Source organism: Telmatherina bonti (assembly GCF_933228915.1).
Source record: "Telmatherina bonti genome assembly, chromosome: 11".
Lineage (NCBI taxonomy): Eukaryota > Metazoa > Chordata > Actinopteri > Atheriniformes > Telmatherinidae > Telmatherina > Telmatherina bonti.
The window spans coordinates 31,987,670-32,015,367 of record NC_136629.1 but is presented as its reverse complement, the minus strand read 5'-3'; the positions used below and the strand labels follow the sequence as shown (position 1 = coordinate 32,015,367).

The window sequence follows — 27,698 nt, the reverse complement described above, 5'->3', positions numbered from 1 at the left end:
TTCTTTATAGTAATTAAATGCACCAGTTTCTGTGTTACAACATAATCTCAGCAAGACATTTGACACGTGTGAGAAGTTTCTTTCTTAATAATCTAATTGTTTAATAATGAGTCATGCAGTTGGCATTAATGAAAAGTTATTTGAGGCAAAAGTAGAAAGAGTCTTTCATCGTAGTAATTTTTTTTTTCTTTTTAATGGTTTCATATCTTGCGTTTTTGTTAGTGCATGTTATTATAATCAATCTTAAACTAACTAAACATGAAACACCTCATTGGTTCATTTTTCAGAAACGTGTATTCATGAAAAAAACGCTCAAATAATGGAACTGTTTTTAGTATCAGCTGGGTTTCCAGATATGTGGGAAAGTATTTTAATGTTTGTATAATGGATGTCAGAAGACAGTCTGTTTATCTCTCTCTCACATGGGACCAGGTGTGGGGAGGTTATGAAATATCTCCTCATACATGTTTGTTTTCTCACATATTACTGATATTTGTCCTCCTAATATAAAAGTGGAACGAAGATGGATAAGAACAAGAGAAATGAGAGGGCGTTTCAAGCCTCCAGGAGGAAACGAGGGTCTGATGGAGGACCATGAATTATAATATTTCTCTGTGAGAGCGGCTTCGGATGATTTAAAGCTCTATCAGCCAACATCTGTCTGCCTCCTCAGAAGTTTTGTGGTTCGAGATAATACTTTATCATAGTTCAGATTCAGAGGGAACGTTTTATGTTGCTGAGTACTGCAGAGAGGCAGCGCGATGATGATTTACCAGACTATTTCTGTCCTGTCCTTGTGGTATCACTGTCACTTCTCTTTGTGTCAAATATTGATTTACAACAATTAATATAATCTTTTTTATTTATGGCTTTTTTTTTACTGACATGTCATGTGAAACTAAATTTATAAAGTTAGTAGCCACAGCTCAAATATTCATTTTAAACTTAATGAAACATCAGTTTAATTTCCTGAGTTATATCTATTTTTCAACTCTGTTGCCAATTAAGATTTAACATGAGCTATTATTATTAGACTAGAAGCTTTAACTCTTAAATATTCAACTCCTGAAAGTGTTCAGTTTAATTAAACATTTGTTAGATTATTCCACAGATTATTTCCAGGGAACTCAGCATTAGCCAGGTCAGAATTGTAATTAAGTTATGTACAAACAGAAAACAATTTGTGTATATATAATTGTAATGTATGTGTGTAATTAATTTAAACTATTCAGAAGATAATGTATTCCCTGGGCAGCACAGTGGCATAGTGGTCAGCACTGCAGCCTCATAGCATGAAGGCTGCTGGTTTGAGCCTCAGCTGGGTGGGGTTCAGACAGCGGCCTTTCTGTGTGGAGTTTGCATGTTTTCTGTGTGTATCCATGGGTGCTCTGGCTTCAACCCACCCACAAGACATGCATGTTAGGTTAATTAATCACTTCCTTACATGTAAGCTGTTTTAGATAAAAGCGTCTGCCAAATAAGTGTGGAATAACATGTCCTCAGGCAAATTATATAAGATGGTTATTTAACTTAACAGTGATGTTAGGACTGAAAAAAATGTAGTAAAACTTCAGTTTCTGGGATTTGTTAAATCCCAAAAGGTTCTTATCATTTAAAAGCATGTTTAGGTTTTTATTCCACGACAAGATTCATATCAGATTTCAGATTTTCTGAAATCACACTTTTACATCATTTGATGTGTGACCATTTACTTTCTTGCAAATTAGTAATTTTCCTTCTGAAACCCCTGGAGTCTGTTCAAACACTATAAAGTGTTTGGCCTGACTAAGTGAGCAATCAGTCTGTTATAATAATTTTTGTTTAAACCTGCAAATTTTCATATGTTAATTTAAGTTTGAGTGATACAGAATTCCCTCTGACTGTTTTAGTGGTGGAACTGTACATATTCTTTCCTCACCACACGGACACTGGGCCTGCAGTCTGAATCCATGCATATTATGTGTATGAATGAGACTGTAGTACTACACTGTGGTTCCTGGAAACACTCACCCAGCATTGACAGACCTATAAGAAAAAAATAGATAAGCTTGCTTTTTTATTTAAATACAGTCCTAATTTTACCGTCTATCACGTTATTAATAAAAACTGTAAAAACTTTGAGCCATGAGAAGAAAGATGTAGCTCAGTCCTGCATCATCTAACAAAACAGAGTGAAAATGAAAGCAGCAGAGCTCTAAAAGGAGTCATCTAATCCAAGTCAGCTGACCCCTCTAAGTATATCAGTGGGGCTTCTCCTGATGCTCGCATTTCAAAACTTCTTACCCGAACATGGAGTGTCAGTTCAGACACCCTGGAGAAAACTATTTTCCTGGCAGCAGGGCTTGTCTAAACTTACGATCCTTGGGGCTCTGCTGTGTGGAGCTGTGGTAAATGCTCCTGGCAGGGTTTCCCTGAAGACAAACAGGCCTCAGGTGTGGATCCAAACAAAAGCAATCCATTACACTCGAATGGAGGAAACATTGTTTCTCTGCTTGAAAACAGGGACAATGAAAGTCTGGAGTCAGGTTTGTGAGCAGCATTTAGCAGGTTGCTGAGCATCCATGGTGAATGGTTTGAGATGGGTCCTTGCAGGTGGTGGACATGCCTTCCAGGGGAAAGACAGAAGCAAGAACTCTTTGGTTGTTTCAGATTTCAGCAAGCGGGAAGTGGCTGAAGTGGAATAAATGTCTGAAAACCTGCATCAGTCTTCTTGCGTCTCACTGCTGTGTTCAGATCTCAGGTGCTTTATAGCAAAAACATCACTTTCACTCTACTGTGGCCACATTTCAGCGTTCCAGTCAGCTTGATGATTTTCATCATGTTCTCATGCTCCATTTTGCTTCAGCTGGCATTAAACAGAACTGACCTAATCTATTTAGTAACAAGCACCACTGAAAACAGCTTCAGCAGAACTGTCTTGTGCTACATGAATAAACTAATAAATAATCCAGGTCATTAACATCCACCAGCTGCGTCTGTCCGCAACTTGTGTATTGTTGCTGCAGACTAAATGAGAAACACCCTCCAGTGTCTTTAATATCAAATTAAAAAAATTTACCAATAAATTTCTGATCAGTATGACGAGCGTCAAGGTTGATAAACAAATTAAAGCTGAAACTAATAATGAACATTTCATGCCGGTCATTTGCATGTGACAAATCCATTAACCTTCAGATGATGTGTATAAGCCTCAGACATGCAACACACAGGAGAAACATGACACATTATCTGCGGCTGTGTTCGCACAGGTCTTTAAGTCATTATGGTCTGTTGGAAATTACATCCAGCTCCGGCACAGCGCTCAGTGAGACAGCTCCCGCTGCATTGCGAGGCTTCTGGTTGGTCCCTGTGCAAATAAAGTGTGCAATAACAAATGCACTAAGCTGTCAGAGTTAAGACTTAATCAGAATTTAACAAACTACCTGTCATCTCTGCTTGTTAAGAGGATTTGGGATTATTTAGAAGAGTGCTGGAACAAAACAGATGTAAATTACCTTGCTGGTGGAGTAACCGTGGGGGCTTAATGATGAGGGGGCTGGTAGATCTAATCTTTTATTGTCACTTTGAATAATCGACTTGATTTTAGAACTGGTGGGTACATTTTATGTGCAATAATGAAAAATACTTGGTGACTTTGGGGAGGTGAAATGTTTTAAAATGAAAACTGTCCGTGTTCAGAGCATGACAGCGTTTCTGTTCTACAGTTTTATGCCGAGCTAAACTGAGCAGATGTTTTTATGAAAACACAAAAGGCATTGCAGGTCGCTGTGGTGTCAGGACCTTTTGGGATTAGTTTACAGAATTAGTTTACAGAATATCCAGAAAATCTTGCAAAACTGTATTTCCCTGTCATTTTTTAATGTGCTAAAATACTGGTGGTGTCCAAAGTCAGTCCCTGAGGGTCACTGTCCCACACATTTTTCATCTATTCCAACACATATACTTCCATTAAAGGGATCCAACATGAAGTTCTGCATAATGACTGATTAATTCAAGTCAGATGTGTTGAAATAGGGATAAATGCAGGATTATGGTCCTCAATAACCGGAGCTGGACACTCCCATACTAAACGGATGAGAAGTTTGAACCAAACTATAAGTCTCCCCTCAAGCTAATCAAGCAGTTCAGGTTTCTAAATGTTTCCCAAGAAGGAAACAGTGAAAGGAAATGAGGAGTTGCAGGAAGTGCAACATGAAAAAGCAACAAATATAGTCGGAAAAAATATTTCATTTTAACTGAAAATGACTCATGACTGGACGTGACGAAAGGCTGTTGCAGCCGGCTGATGTCGTTTCTGTTGTCTCTCCCACTGAACCCTTTCAGGTTTGTTGAAACACTGAGATTTCTACCGTCTTCATTCTTTTTGTAAAAGTTATGAAAAAAGAAACAATTTTAGAGCTTTATGGACAAAACCAGCACTTTATCATTGTTCCACTTTAAAGATGTTGACGTTGTGCTATTTGTGAAATGTTCCAGTCATTTTTCATTATATTTTCTCAATATTTCACAAAAGTTGTTTTTATTTTGCATAACATTTTGGATAGTCTTCTTTAGGGAAAAGCTACATGTTTAAACTCATTGGGGTGAGAGTAATATAATTATTATGATCAGTATTTATGTAGACTCCTTTATAACAACATTATCACGACTTTTAGAGAAAAAAACTAATTAGAAATTAGAAATAAAGAGGTTAAAGAAGAAGAAGATCAGCTGTTCTGCAACCATCAGGAAAGGATCCATCTTAAGAGCAGAAAGGTGTAGTGGCAGCAGATTGTCAGAGGCAAAGTCATTCAGTTTCGATAAAACTTGTATTATTTGAGCTGATCAGCTGTTTAGTAATCAGTGTAATGGTTCTCTGGTGTGTTTTCAAAGTTCAAAGGCAAACTGGTCAAACTGGGAGCCTCAGCAATGCAAATTGCTCTCACATTTAACCTTATAAACAAATACATCTAGATGAAATGCTTGTTTTAAATGCTAAGTCGTTTGAACGTGGCCTCAAGCTGCAGGCTGAGGATGAACTTTTAACACCATTTTCAGCCATGTTTATATAATCAGACTCCCCCAATTAAACTGGACACAACCTTGAAATCTTAAAGCCATCATTTCATGGAGTCACGCGTGGGTAGGTTATGACGTACATGAAAAATCATTTTAGATTGTTGTGACGGGTCCCAGCCTCATCCCATCGCCTCGCTGCAATAACAGCAAATGATATAAACACGTTATACATCTTCCCTGACAACAGGTCTAAACCGTTGAGTCGTTCCAGCCATCTGCGTTCCTGCCTCTTTTCTCTGAGCTGATCGATGTACAGTTTCCTCTGTTTTCTAGAAACACTCCACCACGCTCGTTCTCTTTGAACTCTCCTCTGCAGGGACGTTACGGTGAAATGCAGCTGAAGGGCCCGTCCTTGAAATGTTCTGGGCAGAAAGTACTTTCAGACAGAGGAGTGGGGAATGGACCTGAACTTTAAATGCACTTTTGATTGAAGCTTTTTAGTCCTCTCGGCCGCCCAACCCTCATCCTAAAGAAGAAAAAAAAAAGTCAAATGTTCATTCATCGCTGTCATTTTCATGAATAAATTCCTTTTAGAAGCAGCAACTGGGATATGAATTAGTGCTGGTTTGCATTTTAAAGGTGGAGTATGTAAGATTTTCAATATTTTCAAACTAAATTAACTAAATAAATAAATACAATCATAATTAGTTTTTTTTTAAACATGTAGGTTCCAGTCTGTCCATATTTGATGTGTTATTAAATTACAAGTTTAATTAATGACAAAGACCCTTCTTAAATGTTTGCCTGCCAGTAAAAAAAAAAAGTGCTTTTTGTCATTTGTCATTAATTAAACTTGTAATTTAATAATGCATCACATATGGACAGACTGGAACCTACATGTTTAAAAAACTATCTAATTATGATTGTAGTTATTTTATTAGTTAATTTAGTTTGAAAATATTGAAAATCTTACATACTCCACCTTTAAGCATGTGGGGAAATAAATGTACTAGTGATATTTGCAAGTAATCTTCTCTCTGAGCAGCATGAGGAGAGTCATTTCTTTGTGTTTTAAGACTTTAGGGAGCAACTTCTTCGGCTGAGTCACTACATTGACATTAAATGAGATTGCTACAAGCTGAGGTTTAAATTATTCACTATACAAAAGGGAATAATCATGTCAAACTTTTTATTGAGTTTTCAACTGTTTAGGGTCAATAAAACAATGATGGCCAACACCAGTTTAGCAGATGACAATGTTCAGTAGTAGCTTATTTGGTGATGACCAGTTCTCTGAAATCGATCACTATTCCTGCATTTTTAAGAGACTCAACATGACTAACAGTGATGTAAAACAAATACAAAATGCTAAAGAATAAAATATGCATATTGATATGCAAAATATCTACAAAGATGTCTTCTTGTTGTGATGAAGCATTAGGAGATGTTGCTCCATGTTGTCTGTGCTGAGAGGTCCGTCTATAATGACTCCAGGTTTTTTGTGTGTGTGTGTGTGTGTGTGTGTGTGTAGGTACACTAAAATGAAGACAGCGACCAACATCTACATCTTCAACCTGGCTCTGGCAGACGCCTTGGTTACCAGCACGCTCCCGTTCCAGAGCGTCAACTACCTGATGGGCACGTGGCCGTTCGGCGACATAGTGTGCAAGGTAGTGATGTCCATCGACTACTACAACATGTTCACCTCCATCTTCACTCTCACCACCATGAGCATCGACCGCTACATCGCTGTGTGCCACCCGGTTAAAGCGCTGGACTTCAGGACGCCACGCAATGCCAAGATTGTCAACGTCTGCAACTGGATCCTCTCCTCCGCCATCGGACTGCCCGTCATATTCATGGCCTCTACTTTCACTCGTAAGCCTGAATCTTTCTAATAATCAGAAACTGTTGGAGATTAAATTAGATCTTCTGCAGAAATTTTCTTTGTAAAAGCTGAAATGTAGAAAAAGAAAAAACCACCCCAGCCCCCACAACACAACTAGATGTGAAACATTTCATTTGAGAGAAAACCTGCTTTGTTACATAAAACCGAACATCAACAAAACATAAAAATAATTAAACATGAAACAGGAATTTGGTCCTCCTGCAGCTTCAGAATAAGCTGATAGAAATCATTTATTCTTTTTTGGAAGTGTACAAATAACTGCATGAAGATTTAAACCTGTAAGTCTGCCGACTGCAGCTGCTCAGAGTCTAATTCAGAGCTGCGAAGATTGCATTGCTCATCTCTGAAGAAGTGTCTCTGAAACTGCAGTGGCAACAGGGAGAAAACTGCCTATTAGCCTACAAGAGTGCATTTTTTACTCTAGAGAGGAAAATGAGACGACATCAGAAAAACACCAACCTACACAGACCAGCCTTGTTGCTTGATGAAAACACTCTGGAAAAATCACACATACGGCACATTTACACATAACAGGCTCATTAATGTCACGTTTATCTTGAAATATAGCACTCAAACACACACCACTCCGAACAGTAAACACAGGTTCGATGAAAATGTCAACACCACTAATGACGCTCCATGTCCACCTGATATGTAAACACGTTTTATGGATCGATAATTAGATATGTCTATAAACATGGAACTAACACCAAGTGACTGAACAATTACTTATTGGACAAATGTGTTAATAATCAAACATTAAAGATTGTTTTACAACGGGTTGAACAAAGAAACCAATTCATAGGATGTCATAAAGCACGATGAATAAATTTAAAAAAGCTGCTTTCGGTTTACATATTTAGTTTTACACCAATCAGCACGTTCACAAACTGGAATAAAACAAAGATGATTTGTTTTTATGTTGATTTGTAAACAAGTATGAGTGTCTCCCTGCACAGATTCCACCATTGTTGATTGCAAGCTGATTTTCCCTCACCCCTCCTGGTACTGGGACACCCTGCTGAAGATCTGCGTATTCATTTTTGCCTTCATCATGCCTGTCCTCATCATCACCATCTGCTACGGGCTCATGATCCTGCGGCTCAAAAGCGTGCGAATGCTGTCGGGCTCTCAGGTTAAAAATATTTTCTATTATATGCAACTATATATACACATATATATATATATACACACATATATATATATATATATATATATATATATATATATATATATATATATATATATATATATATATATATATATATATATATATATATATATATGGATAATATGTGTGTGTCTTGATCAGATACAGATGACAAAAGTTTTAGGAAAATTAAAAGGAGAAATTTAGAAATCTTGATTACACCCAGTGTGTGACTAACATTACTAGTTGAAATGTTGATTTATTCTATTTTTAAGACTGATGAAGTACCATGCAGGACTGCTCAGAATACACTTGGAAATGCTGTCTTTCTCAACACAAAGTAATAACAGAAAGTAAACTTCAGCTTGAGGTCGTGTTTCAGTTTAATTAAATGTTTAACATTCACCAGCTTGGATTTAAGCAAAATGACCAAAGTTACCTCTTCATCTGAAAGGCATCGCTGTATATAGATTAAAACTTGAAAAACTAAAAATGTCATCTGAACCATTTTAAAGTAATAATACAGCAGGAGCAATATTCTGTACGCTGCAATAGAAAGACCTCTTCTTCCGCCATCAAAAGGTCACACACCTGTTGAATGACTGCACTTTATTTCCAGAAAAATCCAGGGACCAAAAAGTTTCAAAGCTTTTGAAATTAAACATTATAGAAGTGACGTTAGCCAACCATAAATGTCTACTTCTGATTTTATCCAAATAATGTACAAATTATTTATTGTTAAGCATCTATATTTGTTGATGTATATTAAATGCATTGCAATAAAAGCTCATATTATGAGTTGGCTATGTACATATGAAGTTATGTTCAGGTGATATGATGGCAAATCCAAATCATATGTATTTTTAATTCTAAAGCCTAACTGGGCAGCTTACCCACTAAACCTACTAACAGTAAAATAAATTAAATGAAATGGAAAAAAGGCAAATGGACTTTAAGAAATATCGGCTCTGATGGACGTCAAACCCATCTGCTGCACACCTCCTACATCGTTACAATTGCTTCGTGGAAGTGGCAGACATGAGCCTGTCAGGGTTTTGTGAAGAAAAATGATATTCTGAAATGTTTTTGTACATTTATTTCTGCAAGAGAAGCTGTTAAAACAGCTTTGTTTTGTTAAAAAAAATACATGAGCAAATAAACTAATCTCAGATATAACCCAAAACTATTTCATGTAACAGCTAAACACTGAAAGCATATGAGAACTTAATGAAAATTGCATCACTTTAGTTTTTTATTTATCAGATCAAAGGAGAAAATAAGTCTAGATTCATTTGCATTTCTAAAACAAAATGCAAATTAGCCTGAATGTAAAACAAAAAGCATGGAGACTATAACAAGCTGTTACCTGTCTGATTACAAGAAATGTGTCCCCAAGAAGAGACAAGTTTTAAAAAAAACACAATGGAGAGGATTATAAATCTCCTTCAAGAAGGAAATTCAGCTCAGAAGTTATTAAAAGATGTTGGTTGTTAGGTGTAAAGCTTGGAGCCAGGACAAAATATTTGGTAAAGTAGAACGGAAACATACAGTTAGACGTCTGTAACGGCCCCGGAACAAAAGGTTCAGAAGGAACGAGCCATAACATACAAGAGACCACCGCCAAAGAGCATAATTTGAAAGTAGGTTTATGAAACAACAGAGGGGAGCAGTCCCAAACCTGGCACGCCATGGACCACAGGATCTGGGCTGCTCCACGAACCAAAAAGATCAAATCAAGGAACTAAAACCGAAAACACCACCACAGACTCAAACACAAACAATAGCAAAAAGCAAAGTGCCATGGTTGGCGGTGAACCCCCAGGGCCATGTCTGGGCAGCCAATCACTGCAGAGACTAAAGATGGGAACGACACCGCTGATGGCGGTAAGATCAAACAGCTGACCATGGTGCGCTTAGCAACGTCAAAGCATCAGAAACTGATGACTGACATAAGATATACAGTATACAAGAAAAAAAATGAAACAACTATCAAAATGAGAAAGAAAACTGTGTGTTTGTGACGAAGGAAATGGGATTTACATCCAGAAAAGCCAAATTTTAAAAATCATAAACACCTGAACAGGAGAAAACTGTGGCGGTGAAAGAGAAGCGGTCATGGGCTGCAGATGACCGAATGAAAAGATACAAAAGGACCAGAGGAGATGTTTATTACCTCTACTGTAAACACTCATGTTTTTCAGTCCATCAATTTTTTTTGACTGCTCCAGCCTTGTTTTCTTAAGTGATATAAAACAATAATGTTTAAAATTACAAAAATGTTATTCTGTTTAAAGTATGTTTAATTAAGCCTGAATGTTTACCTGTTTATAATATAAAAATTATATAATATAATATAATACAATTTTTATAGTTAAACTAACATCATACTAGACACATTTCAGGGTTCCTACAAGATTTAGTGTACATAAAAATGTGTAAATGAAGCATAAAAAACAGTATTTATTTTCCTATTGCAGCTTCTTCTGGTCTTTGTGCTTTCCATTATCCTCCTCTCCTCTGATTTTTTTGTCAACCACACTTTCATCAGTTTTTTTCCATCATGTGGTCCTACTTGTCCTCAGTACTGCACCACTTACCTACACTCTTACTGTAATTACGCGTACAGGAGAAGGACAGGAACCTGCGCCGAATCACCCGCATGGTCCTGGTGGTGGTCGCCGTCTTCATCGTCTGCTGGACCCCCATCCACGTCTTTGTCATCATCACAGCTCTGATCAACATCCCCAGCTCCACGCTGCAGACCATCACCTGGCATTTCTGCATTGCTCTGGGCTACACCAACAGGTACAAATCCACCACATATGATTTACAAAAAATATGATTAAAGATGAAAAATTTAGGCTGTTTATTAAATGTAATTCTCAGTTCACTACTTTGAATAATTTTCTTAATTTCAGAGAAAAAATGTGCAATTTAAGGATAACATTAAGATTTAATGCCTTTTTTTATATAATCTGTAAGGAATAATTTTGTTAAATTACATGTTTACAAATTTTACACTCCACATTTTACAGAATAGAAAAAAATTGTGATGACTTTGAAAGAAAACTGTATTTTTAACTTTTAATTTTTTATTTTCCCTCTACAGTAGTCTGAACCCGGTTCTTTATGGCTACCTGGACGAGAACTTCAAGCGTTGTTTCCGTGAGTTTTGTACCCCGAGCCCTTCAATGTTAGAGATCAAGAACTCATCCAGAACCGGCGCCACCAGCCGCAAGATCCCGCAGCTTGAACACAACAGTGCAAACACGGTCGACAAGTCCAATCAGCAGGTAGTCGGTATTTGTGTGTGTGCACGTACTTCTCCCTGCATGTGTCTGAAGGAATCACATGACAAGCAGTTGGATTAGAGATGTCTGATACCGATACTAGTGGCTGATATCGGCATTAAAATGGAGTATAGGAAATTATTGCTTTGAGTTTTTACTTTTTTAATGACACAGCTTTTACAAAATATCCACATATCGTGTATCAAAGTCTTCAGCTACATCCTCTAACTCAAAATGACAAAATATAAGTTATGTCATGTGTAGTTTTTCAGATATTTTTTGTTTGTTTGGCAAAACTTGGTCCAAAAATATCAGTATTGGGTGATATCAGTATTAGAAATTAAGAACTGGACAAAATCGGTATTTCAAACATCATCAAATATCCATAATATACATTAATATAATTATACTTACATGTCTGCTGAGGTCCTGATGTTAGATTTTTTTTTTTCTGTTTCTTTTATTTTTTATTTTACCTGCATGTGTTTTCACTCGTGTTAAAAGCTTCATAAATATTCTGAAGCTTATTTACAGGCCAGTTTGTGCCAGACTGGACCAGCTGTGGATTTGAAATAGCACAGATATCCGCAACCAATCATTTACAAAAAGGCAGATATAGCTATTTTTATGTTTTGTATCTTTTAATAGCTTTTGTTAGCAGTGGATTTTTTTAATTAGCCAAAAAATGCATACTTGGTGCTAATTCCCATTCCATGTCTGACAAAAATCCAGATGACCATGAAGAAAAAGTGCAAATTTGTCCCTATTGATTAAAATAATACACATTTTTTCTTTTTTTTTTTTTTAACACCTGACTTAATAATTCAAGTGAGAATCATAAATCTGTTCCATCTGCAGTAGAAATGAATAAAACCAGTTAAATATTTCCAGCTCAACTCCAGGATTTGAGACTTTTCTGTGTTATGGACAAGCAGAAAATCTGTTGTGAGGACATTCAGGGACCCATTAGTGGGAACATCATGACTCAGACATGCCCCCTCTTTCCTCTGCAGGTATGACTAGCCTTGGAGGGGTCGTCGGTGGACTCTCACTGCTGTGGCGGCGTTGCCAACGACGATCTCAACTCGGAAGTCACACAGGTCACCACGGGGCTTTAATCACGCACACAAAAAAGCAAACATGACAACATGAAATCCAGAACATGGCTCAGACTGACTGGGACAGACCACTTTGGTGATGTGTTGCCAGATTAAACGAAAGGCTACAGTAAGGCCATTGTGACCAGCCAGCGTTTACTAAACAGCTGGGCAAAGCTTTTACCCCCACCCATACTGATCATTAAATATCTTGGCCTCGCAATAGAAAAATGCTGTTCCTCTAAATTGTATCAGAAACTTTGAGGCCATGTAGAGAGAAAGAAATACACAGATCTACGTCACCACTTTTACAAGCCAGTTATATGATGATGTTTCAGCCTTTCAGCCTCATTGAGCTGAGCGTCCTGTCCGATCCCTCAGCTTATCGCTAATTCTTTAGGTTGTAAAAACAAATCACTTAATTGTCTTTGTTCATATGACTTCATGCCCCTCGACCACTTTCCCTCCCCCCCAAGACATCTTTATGAATTATTTGCAGTTGCGAAAGCTCACCGTATGTTGCAGGAAATGTGGATTTATGGTGGTTTCTGCTCAAGCGGGGGTTGTGACTTTCCGCCCACATGAGGACTTTACTGGATGCAAAGCTGAACGCAGTCGCTTGCACCAGCTGTGCTTGTGAACCTGCTTTTATGTGGCTTCAACGAGAGCTGACCTTTTCATTTGACCACATTCGTTCATCAGCTTGCACCTCGGCCACTTCAGGAACATGAAACGTGTTGCTGTACAACCCCGCTCTTTCATTTTTCATTTCAAGACGTTACCATCAGTCTGATGGTTATGGTATATAAGACTATTTGTGCTCTCTCTTCACAAAGCCTGACAGACTCCTGAATGTACGGAGAGGATGCTGCAGTCAGCAAAGAAAACGCATTAGCTTGTTTGTACGGCTCACAAAGCATGTTGTTACAGGATACGGCGCAAACACTCAACTCTTTCTATGTATGATTAACCGAAGCTTACAGCCATTAAAGCAGGTATGGGTTCAAATCGTCACATCTCACTGAAGAAAAGCAGGATTGTACATCGTGTGTAATCTTTAAAATCGCTTATGCTTGTATGTTGTGTTGTGTACTTATTGTGCAAGATGCCTTTTCTCTGTGAACAAGTTTGTTGTCTTTTTCAAAAGCTCTATAAACATGAAAATGATTGTATTAATCTGCCATTTGAAGTATTGTAAGTACTCTGTTGCTTTTTATATTCTAAAAATCATGATGATCACCGTGCTCCTATATAGTTTAATAGATTTCATCTTACTGATTCTGCCTTTTTAACAGAGGAAATATATCAAAATCATATGAATTATTGTGCTTAATCTTAATTGTGCTTTTGGAAAATGTGATTTTAATTTGTTTGTTTTATATCTGCGGTGAAAAAGTGATGTTGGTGCCACATTTTTGGTCAGTTTTTAAAAGAATATATAGATAATATTGTTGTTTTCAGTCCTTCAGGCTGTGAAGAAGAAAAATAAAGAGCCTGGGAGAAAGAACAGACTTTACTGGGAGGGAGTGGGGAGCTTTCACTTGCTCTTTCACATGTACACATGTTCACATCGAGGCTGGCTTTAGGCAGGGGCAAGAGGGGGCAATGCCCCCTCAAACAAATACTCTGCCCCTTCAAATAAAATCCGCCCAAACTGCACAAACTACCTAAACTCTCTCCCTCTGCACAGAGCTGCGTGCCGGTTATACAGCATTGCATTGGGTACAACCTCCTTCTCCCCCAGTGAACAACCAATCAGCATTTAGTATGCAAATGAGTTGACAAGCAGCCTGATTGGTGGGTGTTCTCCCCTCGCTGAGGCGCTGCAGGTATTTAGCGATTTACATCGTGAGATAGGCTACTTAAAAACTAATTAACAATAAATACAGTAGTATATACCATCTATATGTGGTGTCAACAGGTTATTGTTGCTTTTTTAAGTGTGTAAGCCTGTCAGTGGGCGCATTACTCCATCGCACATGAATACTAGATGCGTGATGTGCCTGCTCAGAACACGTCTGGCCTGGGCACTCCCGGCTCGAGCCCCGAACATTTCTCATCAAGCCCCGAAGGATTTTTCAGCCCAGAAGATTTAAGTTTACATTAACTCAGCCGCCTTTTAATATTAAATAAGAAGGTAGTTTTTTTTAATTTCCTGACTTAAGTGAATGCAACACAGGTACAACAATGTGACCAATCAGAGAAGAAGTTTCCAGAAGCGGGGACACCTCCGTGTTTTATTGGCTGATAGCCCGGAGTTTTAGGCCTAATCTGAACTCCGCTTTTATTTTGAATTAGGGTGGACATCATCAGCGGTTAAAATACACATCAGATTTTTTTTTTTTTTTAAAGAGGAGAAGCAACTCTAGGCTTCCAGTGGACAGCCACTGGGTCAACTTATGAAGTAGGTAAACAAACTACTCATTTTAATTAGTGTGTCTTCAAAGTGACATGAACATGAAGCAGATCATTCATGACAGTATTGATACTTCCAAGGTTAAGCTAGTTATGCTAAACCGTTAGCCTCGTCTTTTTCTGTGACACACATTTGCATTAAATCCAGTGGGGAAGTGTGTGTGAGACTGGAAAACGTCCCGAATTTCCCAAAACCACTAAGGAGGAGGAGGTGCTGCTGGGAGAGTGCATGTGCGTGTGTGCACGTGCGTGCGTCGTGTTGCAGTAGATAAAAAGCTTTAACATCAGTGTGGAAGTTTTGTTTCTAGGTGCAACTTCAGTTCAGATGTAGATAGAAAACAAACAGCTTTATAATAATATTTACTCATTTGTTTACCTGCAGGTCTCTGGCTGTTCAGTTATAGTCCAGCTGTTAAAGACGGTTTTACATCTTCTGTTGCTTTACAATATATTTGGAATAGAAAACCAGTCTTATCATGAACTCAGCTTTTTGGGTGGTTATGTATTAATGAGGATGGTGGTCTTGTATGTGTGTGTTGCTCCAGGATGGACTGTTAGAGACTGGGAGGGACACAGTAGGCCACTAGACTGAGCTGTATTTGATGTTTGCAGTTATACATGTAGAGATTCGTCAATATGATTATTACCTCTCCTACAATTTAGCATTCTTTGTATTTTAACAGAGGTAATATTGTGGGGTGGGGGAAAAAAGCCTGTTGCATTACATGTCAGCAGTCCACCAGCACCTTCCTACGATGTCCTCTACTGTTTGATTTCCTGCTTGCGTTGTTCTCAGTATCAAAAGTAACTCACTTTAGATAAAAGCGTCTGATATATGACAATAGAATAGAATAAAATAGCAGACATGACATAAATAACACAAGCAGTAAATCAAACAGGAGGGTCATGGATGAGTGCTGGTCAGACAGCTGGGAGTCCAGTTGGACACAGGTCCTGCCATGCAGTGTTAGAGGATTTTTTTTGTTTGTTAAGATGAGGCTTCCTGATAGAAATGTTCAACATTTAATTTAATAATTTGATTTACTTTCAATGCCTAGCTACCATATAACCATATGTCCTGTCGCTTTGCATTCCAAGATTTACTCTGGAAAATAATTTTTTTTTTTTATTATGTTTGTATTCTAGATTTATCATATACACAAATATTTTCCTGCGGGCATAATATCCAACTATCCAGAAAGGATAATTTTAATGCATTTAAACCGTTGGGTAGCATATTTCATAAATATACTAGATTATTGAGCCTATATCCCCAATAAATGACGCTTGAGTTGTGGGCTCAGCCCCCAATGTAATTATTAGTTAGTTTATTAGTGTTTATTAGTTATTGTAAAGTAGGGACTGAGTTAAAAAAAAGAAAGAGGAGAAAGTGAATAAAATTAAGAAAACAATGTAATGTTCTGCGTTGTTTTTGTTGTTTGCTGTATGCCAGCTTAGTTTTATATTTTAGTTTATTGTTATTTGGCTGTCTAATGAGACATTTGTTATGTTGTTAGCTGTTAAAACTTTGATGATTGGTATTTGTAATTTTTTTCTTACTGTAATGTATCTAATATTTGTATATTTCGTTTCCCCTCTCAGGGAATACCACCTTATTGTGGTTTGGAGTTTGATGTTCTGCCCTGTTTTTGTTGCTTGTGACAGGCCTAACTATTTTAGCTTAGTTTAATAGTTTAGTTTATTGTTATTTGGCTGTCTAATGAGACATTTGTTTTGTTGTTGGTTGTTAAAACTTTGATCATTGATATTTCTCTTTTTTTTTTATTATTTTAATGTATCTACAATTTTTTTATTCCTTTCCCCTCTGAGGGATTGCAACCTTATTGTGTTGAGAGGGTTTGCGTGCCTCAGTGACCCTAAGAGCTATACCAGTAGGAGCTTTAGTTTCAGGTGGGACACCCAAGCTGGACAGGTCTTTGAGAGGCCTGACAAAGTGCAATCTATTTCTTTACAGTGCCAGACTCTAACAGTCCCATTAAGAAAACACTTACAAAAAACAATAACAACAAAAAGAGCACAAGCGTGATGTGCACACGCATGATGCCCCCTTCACATATCTGCCTGCCCCCCCCAAGTATGTATTCCTAGAGCCGGCCTTGGTTCACATACAGCTTTTTTATTTTATTCTTGTCTTGATCTTTGTAGGTGGGATTCACACGATAAGGACAAGGCTTTACTTTCATGCAGGCAGTTGAAAGAATATGAGTAATTACAACATTACAACAGGAAAAATCCAGTCTCGAGGGGAAAATGCACACCAGGAGAAAACAACACAACAATTCCAAGAAACAAAAGGGATGTCTAAAACAATATAAATATAAAACGTTTAGTGTCAGACAGGAGATGATACTTGTCTTATTCTACTGCTAAACCTTCTCCCAGGATGATTAAAGGAGATGCACCATGTCCTTTTCTCTTTCTTCTCTCGTATTTCCTGGGGTCTTAATGGAACCTCCTGCTTACATCAAAATACCACTGTGATCCAGTACCACTGCATTCCTTTACCAGTCTGTCTTCACGCTGGTTGAAAGGGCTGACGCGATCCCCTCCATCCCTTTCTGTCAGAGGATGTGCCTCTTTTCAGATGTATACTTAAACACAAATTATAATTACAAAAAATGTATATTTAAAAGAGAGTACTGAGCCTCAGAGCTCACGCTAAACTGATTAAAAAATAAGAAAAGATAAGAAAACAGGGAGGCAGAAGACTAAAGTAAAATAAAAACCAGTGAAACCAGTGAAAATGCAGTTCTTCTGTTGGATGTCAGCTCAATAAATCTTCATCTTCGCTCTTTCGTTTGTCTCTTATACAAGTGAGGTTTCACCTAAGTTTACATTTATTTATTTATTCATTTTGTGTATTTATTTTTGTCATGGAGGCTACCAACATTCAGTTTCTGTTCTTTCAGAGACTGTCTAATAACAAAATGGACATTTTGAATTTACAAATTCCAACAAATAAAGATTAAAGAAGTATCATTTGGGTTGCCTGGATGGAAACTTTGAGTCTATTGACCCAGACTAATTTTTGACTGGATAGAAAAGAAACTAACCAGGTCATTTTAAAATGAATGACTTTTTTTTATTTTCTAATGAAAGTATCCATCCATCCATTTTCTTAACCGTTTGGTCGAATTTTAGGTTGTGGAGATGCTGGGGCAACCATCAGACAAGAGGCAGGGACACCTTAAACAGGCCACCAGTCCAGTAGTAGCTGATATCACTCCTAAGTGAACTGTGTTTTTGCTTAAATTCATTCGATTTGAGCGAAAAGAGCAAAATAATCCTGAATGCATCCTGATATTGATCCTGTTGGCGGAGATAAAGGTAAATAATTCAACTTTTAGCTGCTACTATGTCCTAACATTCAGCTGTAAATCTGAACTTTACACCAGAATGACATTTAAAAAGCAAAGTGACCTCATAGTTCGAGTTTTGACAGATAAATGCTTTTAAACACAGTTTTTCACCTTCAAACTGTTATTTTCTGACACTTTCACAAAACTGTGAATTTTTTTTCATAACTATTTGTTGATGAAGTTATTGTTTTGTCCACTGGCAAGAAAACGTGACAATCATGTCCTTGGAGACCCAACAGTGATAATTTCACACCTGCTGTGAAACTATGTTCAGCAGACGGTTGATATCTTGGTCGACATCTCACAGTTGAAAGTCCACATAGCCTCCAGTATGTAAGGGTGGACTGGACTTATTGCAGCGTAGGTTGTTTCATGGATTGACATTTCTCTCAACATTGTTACAGCGAGACATTTTACAGAAGGTTTATGGAACTGCATAATGTGTCTTGAATAAATGAACATTTTCCAGAATATCTGCCTTTAATCTGGCTTTAATGTCAGCCTCTCCACATGCCGAATGTGTCTGCACAGGATGATTGTCTTAAAGCCTTCATAAAGTGCAATATCTAAATGAGATGATTTATTTCTATTTAATATTTTTATGGTAATGCCAAATAGTTCTGATTGAATATAGGAAAAATGGAAAAGAAAAGCCAGTGTTGCCTAACACAGCATTGCATCTGCAAATCAAATCTTTCATTCCACATTTTACAAACATTGTATCTGTTAATGTGAAATAAAAATGTTTGAATAAAGGGTAATGTTTGAAACAAAATAATACAATCTTAGAATATGGGAAAATATTTTTTCATTAGTTATGGAATCTTTTATTTCTTCTATGTTACATGGATTATCATGAGCTTTTCCTTCAGTTTTAGCCCAGAGTTTAGCTTATTTAGCCACGCACCTCAAACACCATTTACAAGATTTTCATCTCAAAATGTTGGAAATCAAAAGAATAAATGGACTAATTTTGTGTTATAGCTGAAACAGTTGGAGTAGATATAATAAGCAACAACAGATGTTGAAATGCATTGTTAGGGAAGAGAATGCAGATCAGTATGTGATCATTTTAATGATTGTATTGCATTTGTATTAATCAAAATTAATATAAATAAAACTCGTACACATTTGATTACCTAAAAGAAAATTCCTGACATCCATCGAGTCAGACTTATGTTGCAAGATGTGTCCTTCTGCACAAAAGAAAAACATGGTCTCATATGATTCAGTCATGATTTATTCCAGCATGTGTTGCAGTCTTGTAATTACATTTATTGTAATCAAATGTATAAATAAAAAAAAAATGTATCCTTTTTTTGGGTGAATGATACTTTGAAACACAGTACAAATCTAATCAGTGCATTGTCCGTTGAATAAAGTGCAAGTCTGAATCTCACTGAATGCTTTTTTTTCTTGGAAATGAATAAAAACTAATCTGCATTGTGCGGTCTCGCCATTAAATACATCCTTCCCTCGGCTAAACATACAAAGCAGCTTCTTTCTCTTGTGCATGTACAGATGAGGAGCAAGAATTATAGAAGAAATAACTCATTTGGAGCCTTGGGGCAAAGCAACTGTGGAGGTATTGTTAGTTTAAAACAAATGATTAATTATCAAGCTGGGAAGAGAGTTAACTTTCAGGGAAATAGTGGAGATTTTTGTAGAATAAAGTCATAAGATTGGATGAAAATGTTCTCTGAAAAGGAAGTGATCATCTTACATAAAAAAGATAAGTAAGTTAGTCTGTTTTCTATTAGTCCTGGTCTATGGACCTAACAGTAGCATTTGGGGGTGGGGGGGGGGGGGGGGGGGGTAGTGTAGGAGCCATATTATAAGACATGAATGTCTGCGAATATGCTGATGTGTGCAGGCTTGATTGGCACTTGGGTGGAGGGTGTGTCACTTTGGGTGTGAACGCACACATTACAAATAGTTGCACTCACCTGAGCGCATCATTTTGGCTGTAAGGATGCAGAAGTGGGGTGAGCTCGGGAGTAAACTTTTTGTTGACCACAGTTAGATGTTTTTGCTCTGCGTATTGTTTGTTCTTTGTAATTTATTTAAAGTAACTATAAAAATAAACAAACGCAATAAGGAGAACATACATCTTGGTGCGCGTCATCAATATCTCCCGTGTTTAGCCTGCAGCGGCTAAGTAGATAATGGCGTTGGACAGTTAGCTGCAACAGGTAGACTAATGTTCCAGTCTGTGGTCAAGGCAGTCAGAAAACTATATAAAAAGCTATATACATGAGGAAAGGTCAAACAAAGCTGAGATCCTTCCCCATACCAGACTGTTCTGCTAAGTTTATAGGTAAAGGCATTAAAAAATAATTATAATCTTGTAAATAGGCCAAAAGTTTGGGAACATTATACTGATTCTCATTTTCATTTTCCAGATTTTTCTTCCAGTTTGGAATGAGGAAACCTTCGCGAAAGATAACGTGTTGCCAGTTATTCATTAAAAAAAAAAGTTTTTTTAAAATGCCCCCCCCCCCCCTCTGGTTTTTTCATAAATCGCACATTGATTATATTTATTTTTTACTGCTGCATTTAGTTGCAAAGGTTTCTGACAGAATCTGATCATTTCAGTATCATTTAGTCCAAGATAATTTTTGTTTTAGTTTTATGTTTTTTATATGATGACAAATTTCAACTATAATCCAGAACTTTTTATTCTGTTAACAATCTCATGTTAGATGCTCCAATGTACCATCACACCAGGAACTGTGTGAAAATGATCTATGTGACAGAACTGTCACTCTAGCATTCAGTGAGCACTGGATTTCAGCCGCGTTTTGTTTTTTTAATTTAATTTTTATAGTGTAATTAGTTTTATTGTTTCGTTTTCACACGATAGCAGGGTTAGCTAAGAGCTGATTTGCATCGGCAGGTAAACAAGAGTAAAAACAGAATAGAAAAACAGGACATTACATAAAACAACGGAATTTAATGGCTCATTACCACGTCTCTGGAGAGCTGATCGACATTCATTCATTCATTCATTCATTATCCTAACAGCTCAGTCTGATTAACATTCGCCGGGGAGCTGGAGTCTATCCCAGCAGTTGGACAGGTCTCCAGGCGATCGCAGGGCTAACACAAGGACCCAAACAACCTTACAGGCTCACACTCACTCCTAGGGGCAATTTAGAGTATCCATTTAACCTAACATGCATGTCTTTGGACGGTGGAAGGACGCTGGAGTACCCAGAGAGAACCCACTTATACACAGGGAGAACATGCAAACTCCACACAGAAAGGCCACCGTTTGAGTCTCCCCCCCCCAGCTGATGATCAAACCAGCGACCTTCTTACTGTGGGGCCACGGTGATAACCACTATCCCACCATGTAGCCCGAGCGGAATGACGTGGATGATAGAATTCAGCCATTTGATTCAGGTGTTTTGGAGAAGGGAGACATCTAAAAGTTGCAGGATAGTTCCTCTGGAGGTTTAAACTGGGGCACCTCTTGTTATGGTGTGGTGGTTTAGTTCTTGTTTTGTAGTTTTCCTTGTTTTCTGTTCATTAGTTCACCTGGGTTTAGTTAGCTCATCCATTACACCTATGTTTTTGTGTCTTCATGCCTCTCAGTGTCAGTTAGCATTGGATGTTTGTTTGTGGCTCTTCCCCGTGTCCCTTAGTTCATTAAAGACAATTCTTTACACAGTTCCCCTGAATCTTAATCCTGCATCTGGTTCCACATCACCACCACTGCTCCACGACGCCTCTGGACTATGTCATGGTGACAATGGTGCTAATGCTTTTGTAGTTTTACCTTTAAGAGTATAGATCCTCAATCCTGGTCCCTGAGGGCCCGTGTCCTGCAGGTTTTCCAAGTGTCCCTGCTGCAGCAAACCTGACTCAGACTCAAACAATCTCTGCACATGTCTGCTAAGTACACATTGATTTGAATCAGGTATGTTGCAGTAGGGACACTTGGAGAACCTGCAGGACACCGGTCCTCGAGGACCAAGATTGAGGATCCCTACTTAAGACTATTATACATTGTGGTCGTGCTTGGTCCCTAAACCATTAGTATTGAAGGAGGATGTACTTATGTGCTTTAAATTACTGTAAAATCTGACATTTTTATAAGTGAGGCTCCAGAGATTATTACTGAGGAAGAAGTAAAGAACCTGAAAGCCCACCTGTGCCTTTCAGCCGTGTTTCGATAAGCCCTTGCTGATTTGTTTCATTGGAAACCTCATGACGTTTGATCTGATAACTTATCTGAGCTGAACTATGTAAAGTTATAGAGTTACAGAATGCATTATTCATTATTGTTATATTAATTTCTGTTTTGTAGAATATGGAGTACTGTGGTAACTGTGTTTCCTCCTTTAGCAGTTCTCCATTTCATCCTTTTAAATTTAAAGCTCGCTAATGTTAAAGGATTTATTATAATGAATAAATAAATAACCGGACAGGCCATTATTCCAACCTGTTTCAAGCATTCATAAATAATGCATTCTTCTTAATTATCAGGATGGCTCAGGGGCCATTGGGTTTGATTTCCAGTCCAGTCTAGCCTGTCATTAAGCAGTGAGCCACTCATCTAATGTTATCACAGAGCATTGACAGGGGGGTGAAGAGGACACTGGAGAGCACAGAAACCCGTTCACACTGCATTTTATATTCATCAAACTGGGACTTTTCATGATTTAGTTACAGTGAAATAAATTTCACGAAAAACACGTGGCTTAATATTGCTTTGGAGTTAGTCTGAAAGGGAAATTCATCCCAAAAGCATCTGAACAAATCAACCACGACTCCAGGTTGATTCCATTAGTTGGCGTCTGTACGTGCAAATCCGATCAGCGAGTCATGAGTAGTGTATGACTCTTGTAATCACATGCATGTCTGCGAACAAGCGCATAACTATTGTGTCATATTTGGGTCTGATGAAGAGCCAGACATCATCTTATTGAAGCTGGCAGCACGATTAGTCCTGTCATAGCGATTACCATCAAAAAGCTTATCTTATCCTTCTGAGACAAAGCTCACATTCAGACAACATTTGTGAAGCTACTTTTGTGTGTATAGAAGAAGTTTTTCAGCCGACCCAAAGCTTATCTGCTAAATATGTAAACTGAGCTCATGTTTGAAAGGCTGAATGGGATCTTCAGAGGAAAAAAACGTACCATAACTGGACACGTAACAGGAAACATGCAATATAATTCTAACAGTTCATGAAAATATGTGTACAAATATGTGTACCATAGCTTCATAAAGCTAACAGCTTGTCTTGTGATTTAGCACTAAGCAGATAGCGTATAATATTTTTAAGGGTTTGTGATCTGTGATGTGTGGAATACTGTAAATATTTCACCCTTCGATGCACCGTGTCCACTACCAGACTGTTTTCTAGTATATTCATGATTGAGGATGGTATATTTGCAATATATTTACCACTTCAGTGGATAATAGGAGAATCACACAAAACACTGTCACTCACTGAATAATTAATTAATATGCTATAAAAAAAATTAGAAAATGAATGAATGAATGCTATAAAAATTCATATATACACATACATGTAATTACCAAGTTTACCTCAGTGATAAGCAGGACAAGAACATGATACTGCCATGGTTTGGGTTCTTCTTGGGTCTTTAGTTCTAGTTTCCTGTTTTTATTTTGTAGTGTTGTGTTTTGTTTCCTCTGTCGCCTTTGTTCCCGTTCATAGTTTTCACCTGGACTCAGTTAGCTGATTCATTTCACCTGTGTCTTTTTCTGTCTTTGTATTTATAGCCTCTGTTTCAGTTCAATGTTGCTGGATTGTTACATGAATCTCCTGGTGTTGTTTTCTGTTCACTGCTTTCAGTTTTTCACATTAAAACTCTAGTTTCTTCATCTCTGGCTGCCGTCTCTGCATTCTAGGTCCAGACCTCCACCACCCCCCTCGTGACAGATTTTTTTATTTAATACATCGATTTCATAAATATGAGAGTATATTATTTGATAAATATATCTATGCAATAGACTAAATAAATTAAATGAAAAGTCAAATAATATAAACGGCAAAGAAAAGTGTCTGAATGTGTCTGCAGAAGTAAAATAGTGCATGTTTAAAAATTGTGCCATTGTTTTTTTTAATAATTCATGCATCACAGGGTTAACTATCATGAATTAAATCACTTAATAAAAAATCTTTTTCATATTTTATCCTGCTTATCATCCATTTCTTCTGACTGTTTTGGGGAAAAGCTGAAACTTTTATCCTTGCTGCAGGTACGGAAACGTCACATTAACAGGCTTTTTTTTTCTGTTGGAGGTTTGCAAGCAGTGGAGGAAATAATGAGATTAAATAAACAAATAAACACAAGTCCTTTATGAAAGCCCAAACATCTGGAGCAAGAGGGAGTTTGATATCTGACTCAGAGCCATGCCAAATCCAATTTCATTCTTCTGCGCTTCAACCACGACGGCTCAGTACAGTCGTAGAGCAGTGGTCTCCTCAGGCTATTTCACACTTGATGAATGGCCAGCTGACCCTTGTTTATCTAACCAATGGGAACATTTCATTTTGCTGGCAATGTTCTCAGAACATCAGAAAGGGTGCAAACAGAATCTCAGGGGATCTTTGGGTACTGAATTAAGAAAACAGGCAGCAAAGAAGCAATCAACTGGTTAAAGTAGCATTATTAAGCAAATGAGTGGGACACACACCTGAGCAGCCTCAAAACAGCCTCATCTGTGTCAGTGCCAATGAACCAACCAGCTTGCAAACAGCCGCAGTTTGTCAGCTGACCAACCAATGCTATAACAACCCAACAGGGTGCAGTTTGTTTTCATTTTCTTCCACTGCCTGGTGTTTGCAAATGGGCTCCAACTTTAGCAGCTTGTTTAAATCACAGGAAGTATCGCTGACTCCGTGTGATTTTCTTTTTTTTTTTTTTTAGCTGGGTGATCACTCAGCAAGACTGCAGGGCAGAGGCTCCAACCTGTCAGGTAATTTTCCCATCAATCTGTACGATTGCATCACTCCTTCCTCCTGTGAGTGCTTTGCTTTGCAGCTCCCACTAAAAGATTGTCTATCAAAGTTTCATTATCGTGCCTCTGTGAGTACTATTTCACTACAGGTACTCTGCCAAAGTGAGATAAAACCTGATCTATTTCATTCCAGGCTGAGTGTGCAGAGAGATGTTCCTGTTTTTAAGCTGAGTGACATCTTTGACACTCTGAACTTGTTACCTTTTCTTTCACAGAATACACACCTGTTACACACTTTTCTTATCTTCAGAAAGTGTATTGTATAAAATAAGTAAGTCTTTATATCTTTTACATCTTACTCTAATAAATCCAGTGAGAGAACTGTGTGCAGTGCTGACACACTCATTTTATCCACAACCACATTGATGGTAATGATGATTCCTGCACGAAAATCACATAAAAAGGGAAAAAAAGTTACACTTGACTGAAGTTGGGTATTTTTGTGGACAGCATCTGTACTCATAGGTGCTTAAAAGTCCTGCAGGAGTTTAAAGTATTATTTATTCAAGAAAAGTAGTTGTCAGATTGCATGTTTCCTTGAATCTTGTTTCCAAACTAGTCAGCGAGATTTCATAAAACTTAACTTCCATCTATATGTATAGATGTCACATTCAGAATCTGGTTGTCTTATAAACACTTAAAGCCTATTCTGGATGTTTTTTTGCAGAGTTCAGAGTTGTTCAGAGCACACATGCAATCTAAGTTGTAAATTAAACCCTGATAAATACATTCATTCAGTTCAATTCAATTCAATTCAATTTTATTTATATAGCATCAAATCACAGCAATGCCATCTCAAGAAGCTTTGCAGACAAGAAAAAACATAATGAAAGCCAATTTCTAACAGTCTATATAATGAAACCAACAGATTGAGTTGGTTATTCCCCTTTTAATGATAAAAAGGAGAAGAAGCAACATAATGAAGTAGTTGTATTTAAAGCTCTCATTGTTAATCCTTCTCTTCAGTTTAAAACCATCTTCAGGAGACTGACGACACAAATGATGCATCTTAGTTCTAAATCTTGTGCTAATATGAGATCTTTTCAAATGTCAGCTGCCATCTTTGTGCATTCAGTTCATTTTATAAAGAGGCAAAAACAAAACAGTGCAGGTGCAACGTGCGTAACTGTAGTTACACGACTTGACCTGTGTGCATAGCACAAATGTACAGATTTATAGTTTTTTTTTGCACATAAAAAATAAGCCTACATATTAATACTTTTAATTATCAGCCATCTGTAAATTTTGCACATAAACTAGCCAATATTTTTCATGCCCATCTTTTTTTAACCCCAAATGTAGAGATTTCTTAATGAATAATTGCATATAAAATCATAGAGTGTACCGTTTATAATATAGAGCATTAAAATGGCCGCAAAAAGAAAGCTCACCTTCACTAGATGTTAGAATGAGACGCAGATCCTTCCCTGTTTTCTTTTTTTATACTTTCCAGTCGTGCTCTAACGCACAAGAAATGGAAACAGATCTGGACTGATGGGATCCAGGTACTCCCCTTGTCCTTTCATAGATGAATGGACACGTTCCATGTGAATCACTGTCTCTCTCCTGTAATATCCTGGAGCCTTATGAAGCCCAAATGAATAATTCTTGCTATTTTAATATCACCACATCTTACACTAAGATATTTTCATTAAGGATCTGCTTACAGAGAAGATGTTCTTCAGACGATCCTACATATGGTCTTCTAGAAATCCAAGGGAAATATATTCATATTCTACTAATTTCTATTGTCCCAGAAGTCAATTTTACCACTTCAACCTTTAAAGGCTTTGGGAATGAAATGTTCCTGTCTTACTTGTAAAACTGAAGTTGTTTTTTCTCCCTTAAAATGTCCTGAATAAGATAAAAACAATGAAAAGAAAAAATACTGTTGTAAATTTTGATTTTAGTTCATAAATTATAATAAAATAAAAAGAGAGAGAACTTAGCAAAGTTAAGGAAATAATCCACAGTGCAAGGAAAACCCACACAAACATCCAGCTTGTGGGGGCGTTCCTACTTGAACGTTTTTATCTTATTGCAGGACCTGAACACTTTATAAGAGAAATGAAGTCATAGTAAACAAAGTGAAAGAAGCAATAAAGCATTTATGTGTTTTTTGTTCAAAATTCTGATAGTAATCAATTAGTGAGTAAATATGACCAGATGTCTCTCCTAGCATGTAAACACTTGCAGGTGTGTGTTGACATGAACTGTATTTCTGCTTGTTTCACTTTTGTCTTAAACTTTGAGTTTTTCCTGCTTTATAGTCACCTCACATGTCCAGGTGTGGAGTTTATTTTTCTGCTTTTCTGTTTTATTTTTCATGATTTCTGTTTGGCCTTGTTTCCTGTTTGTTAGTTCACCTGGGTTCATTTAGTTTATCCATTATACCTGTGTCTTGTTGTGTTTTCTGTGTATTTATACCACTTAATTTCAGTTTTCACTTGTTGGTTCACT

The 27,698-nt window shown here is 37.4% G+C and overlaps 1 protein-coding gene across 1 annotated transcript in view; it reads left to right on the top strand.

Moving 5' to 3' along the window:
- The window catches only part of oprm1 (opioid receptor, mu 1), a gene marked incomplete at its 3' end in the record, with an annotated part of 32,886 nt that extends 20,520 nt beyond the window's left edge, over positions 1-12,366 (top strand). Inside the window, exons 2-6 of the mRNA XM_079248822.1 lie at positions 6,530-6,876; positions 7,867-8,042; positions 10,684-10,862; positions 11,167-11,350; positions 12,361-12,366. Of these exons, the coding sequence (XP_079104948.1) occupies positions 6,530-6,876; positions 7,867-8,042; positions 10,684-10,862; positions 11,167-11,350; positions 12,361-12,366 (892 nt within the window). The remainder of the gene's footprint in view (positions 1-6,529; positions 6,877-7,866; positions 8,043-10,683; positions 10,863-11,166; positions 11,351-12,360) is intronic.
- Between the last annotated feature and the right edge of the window lie 15,332 nt (positions 12,367-27,698).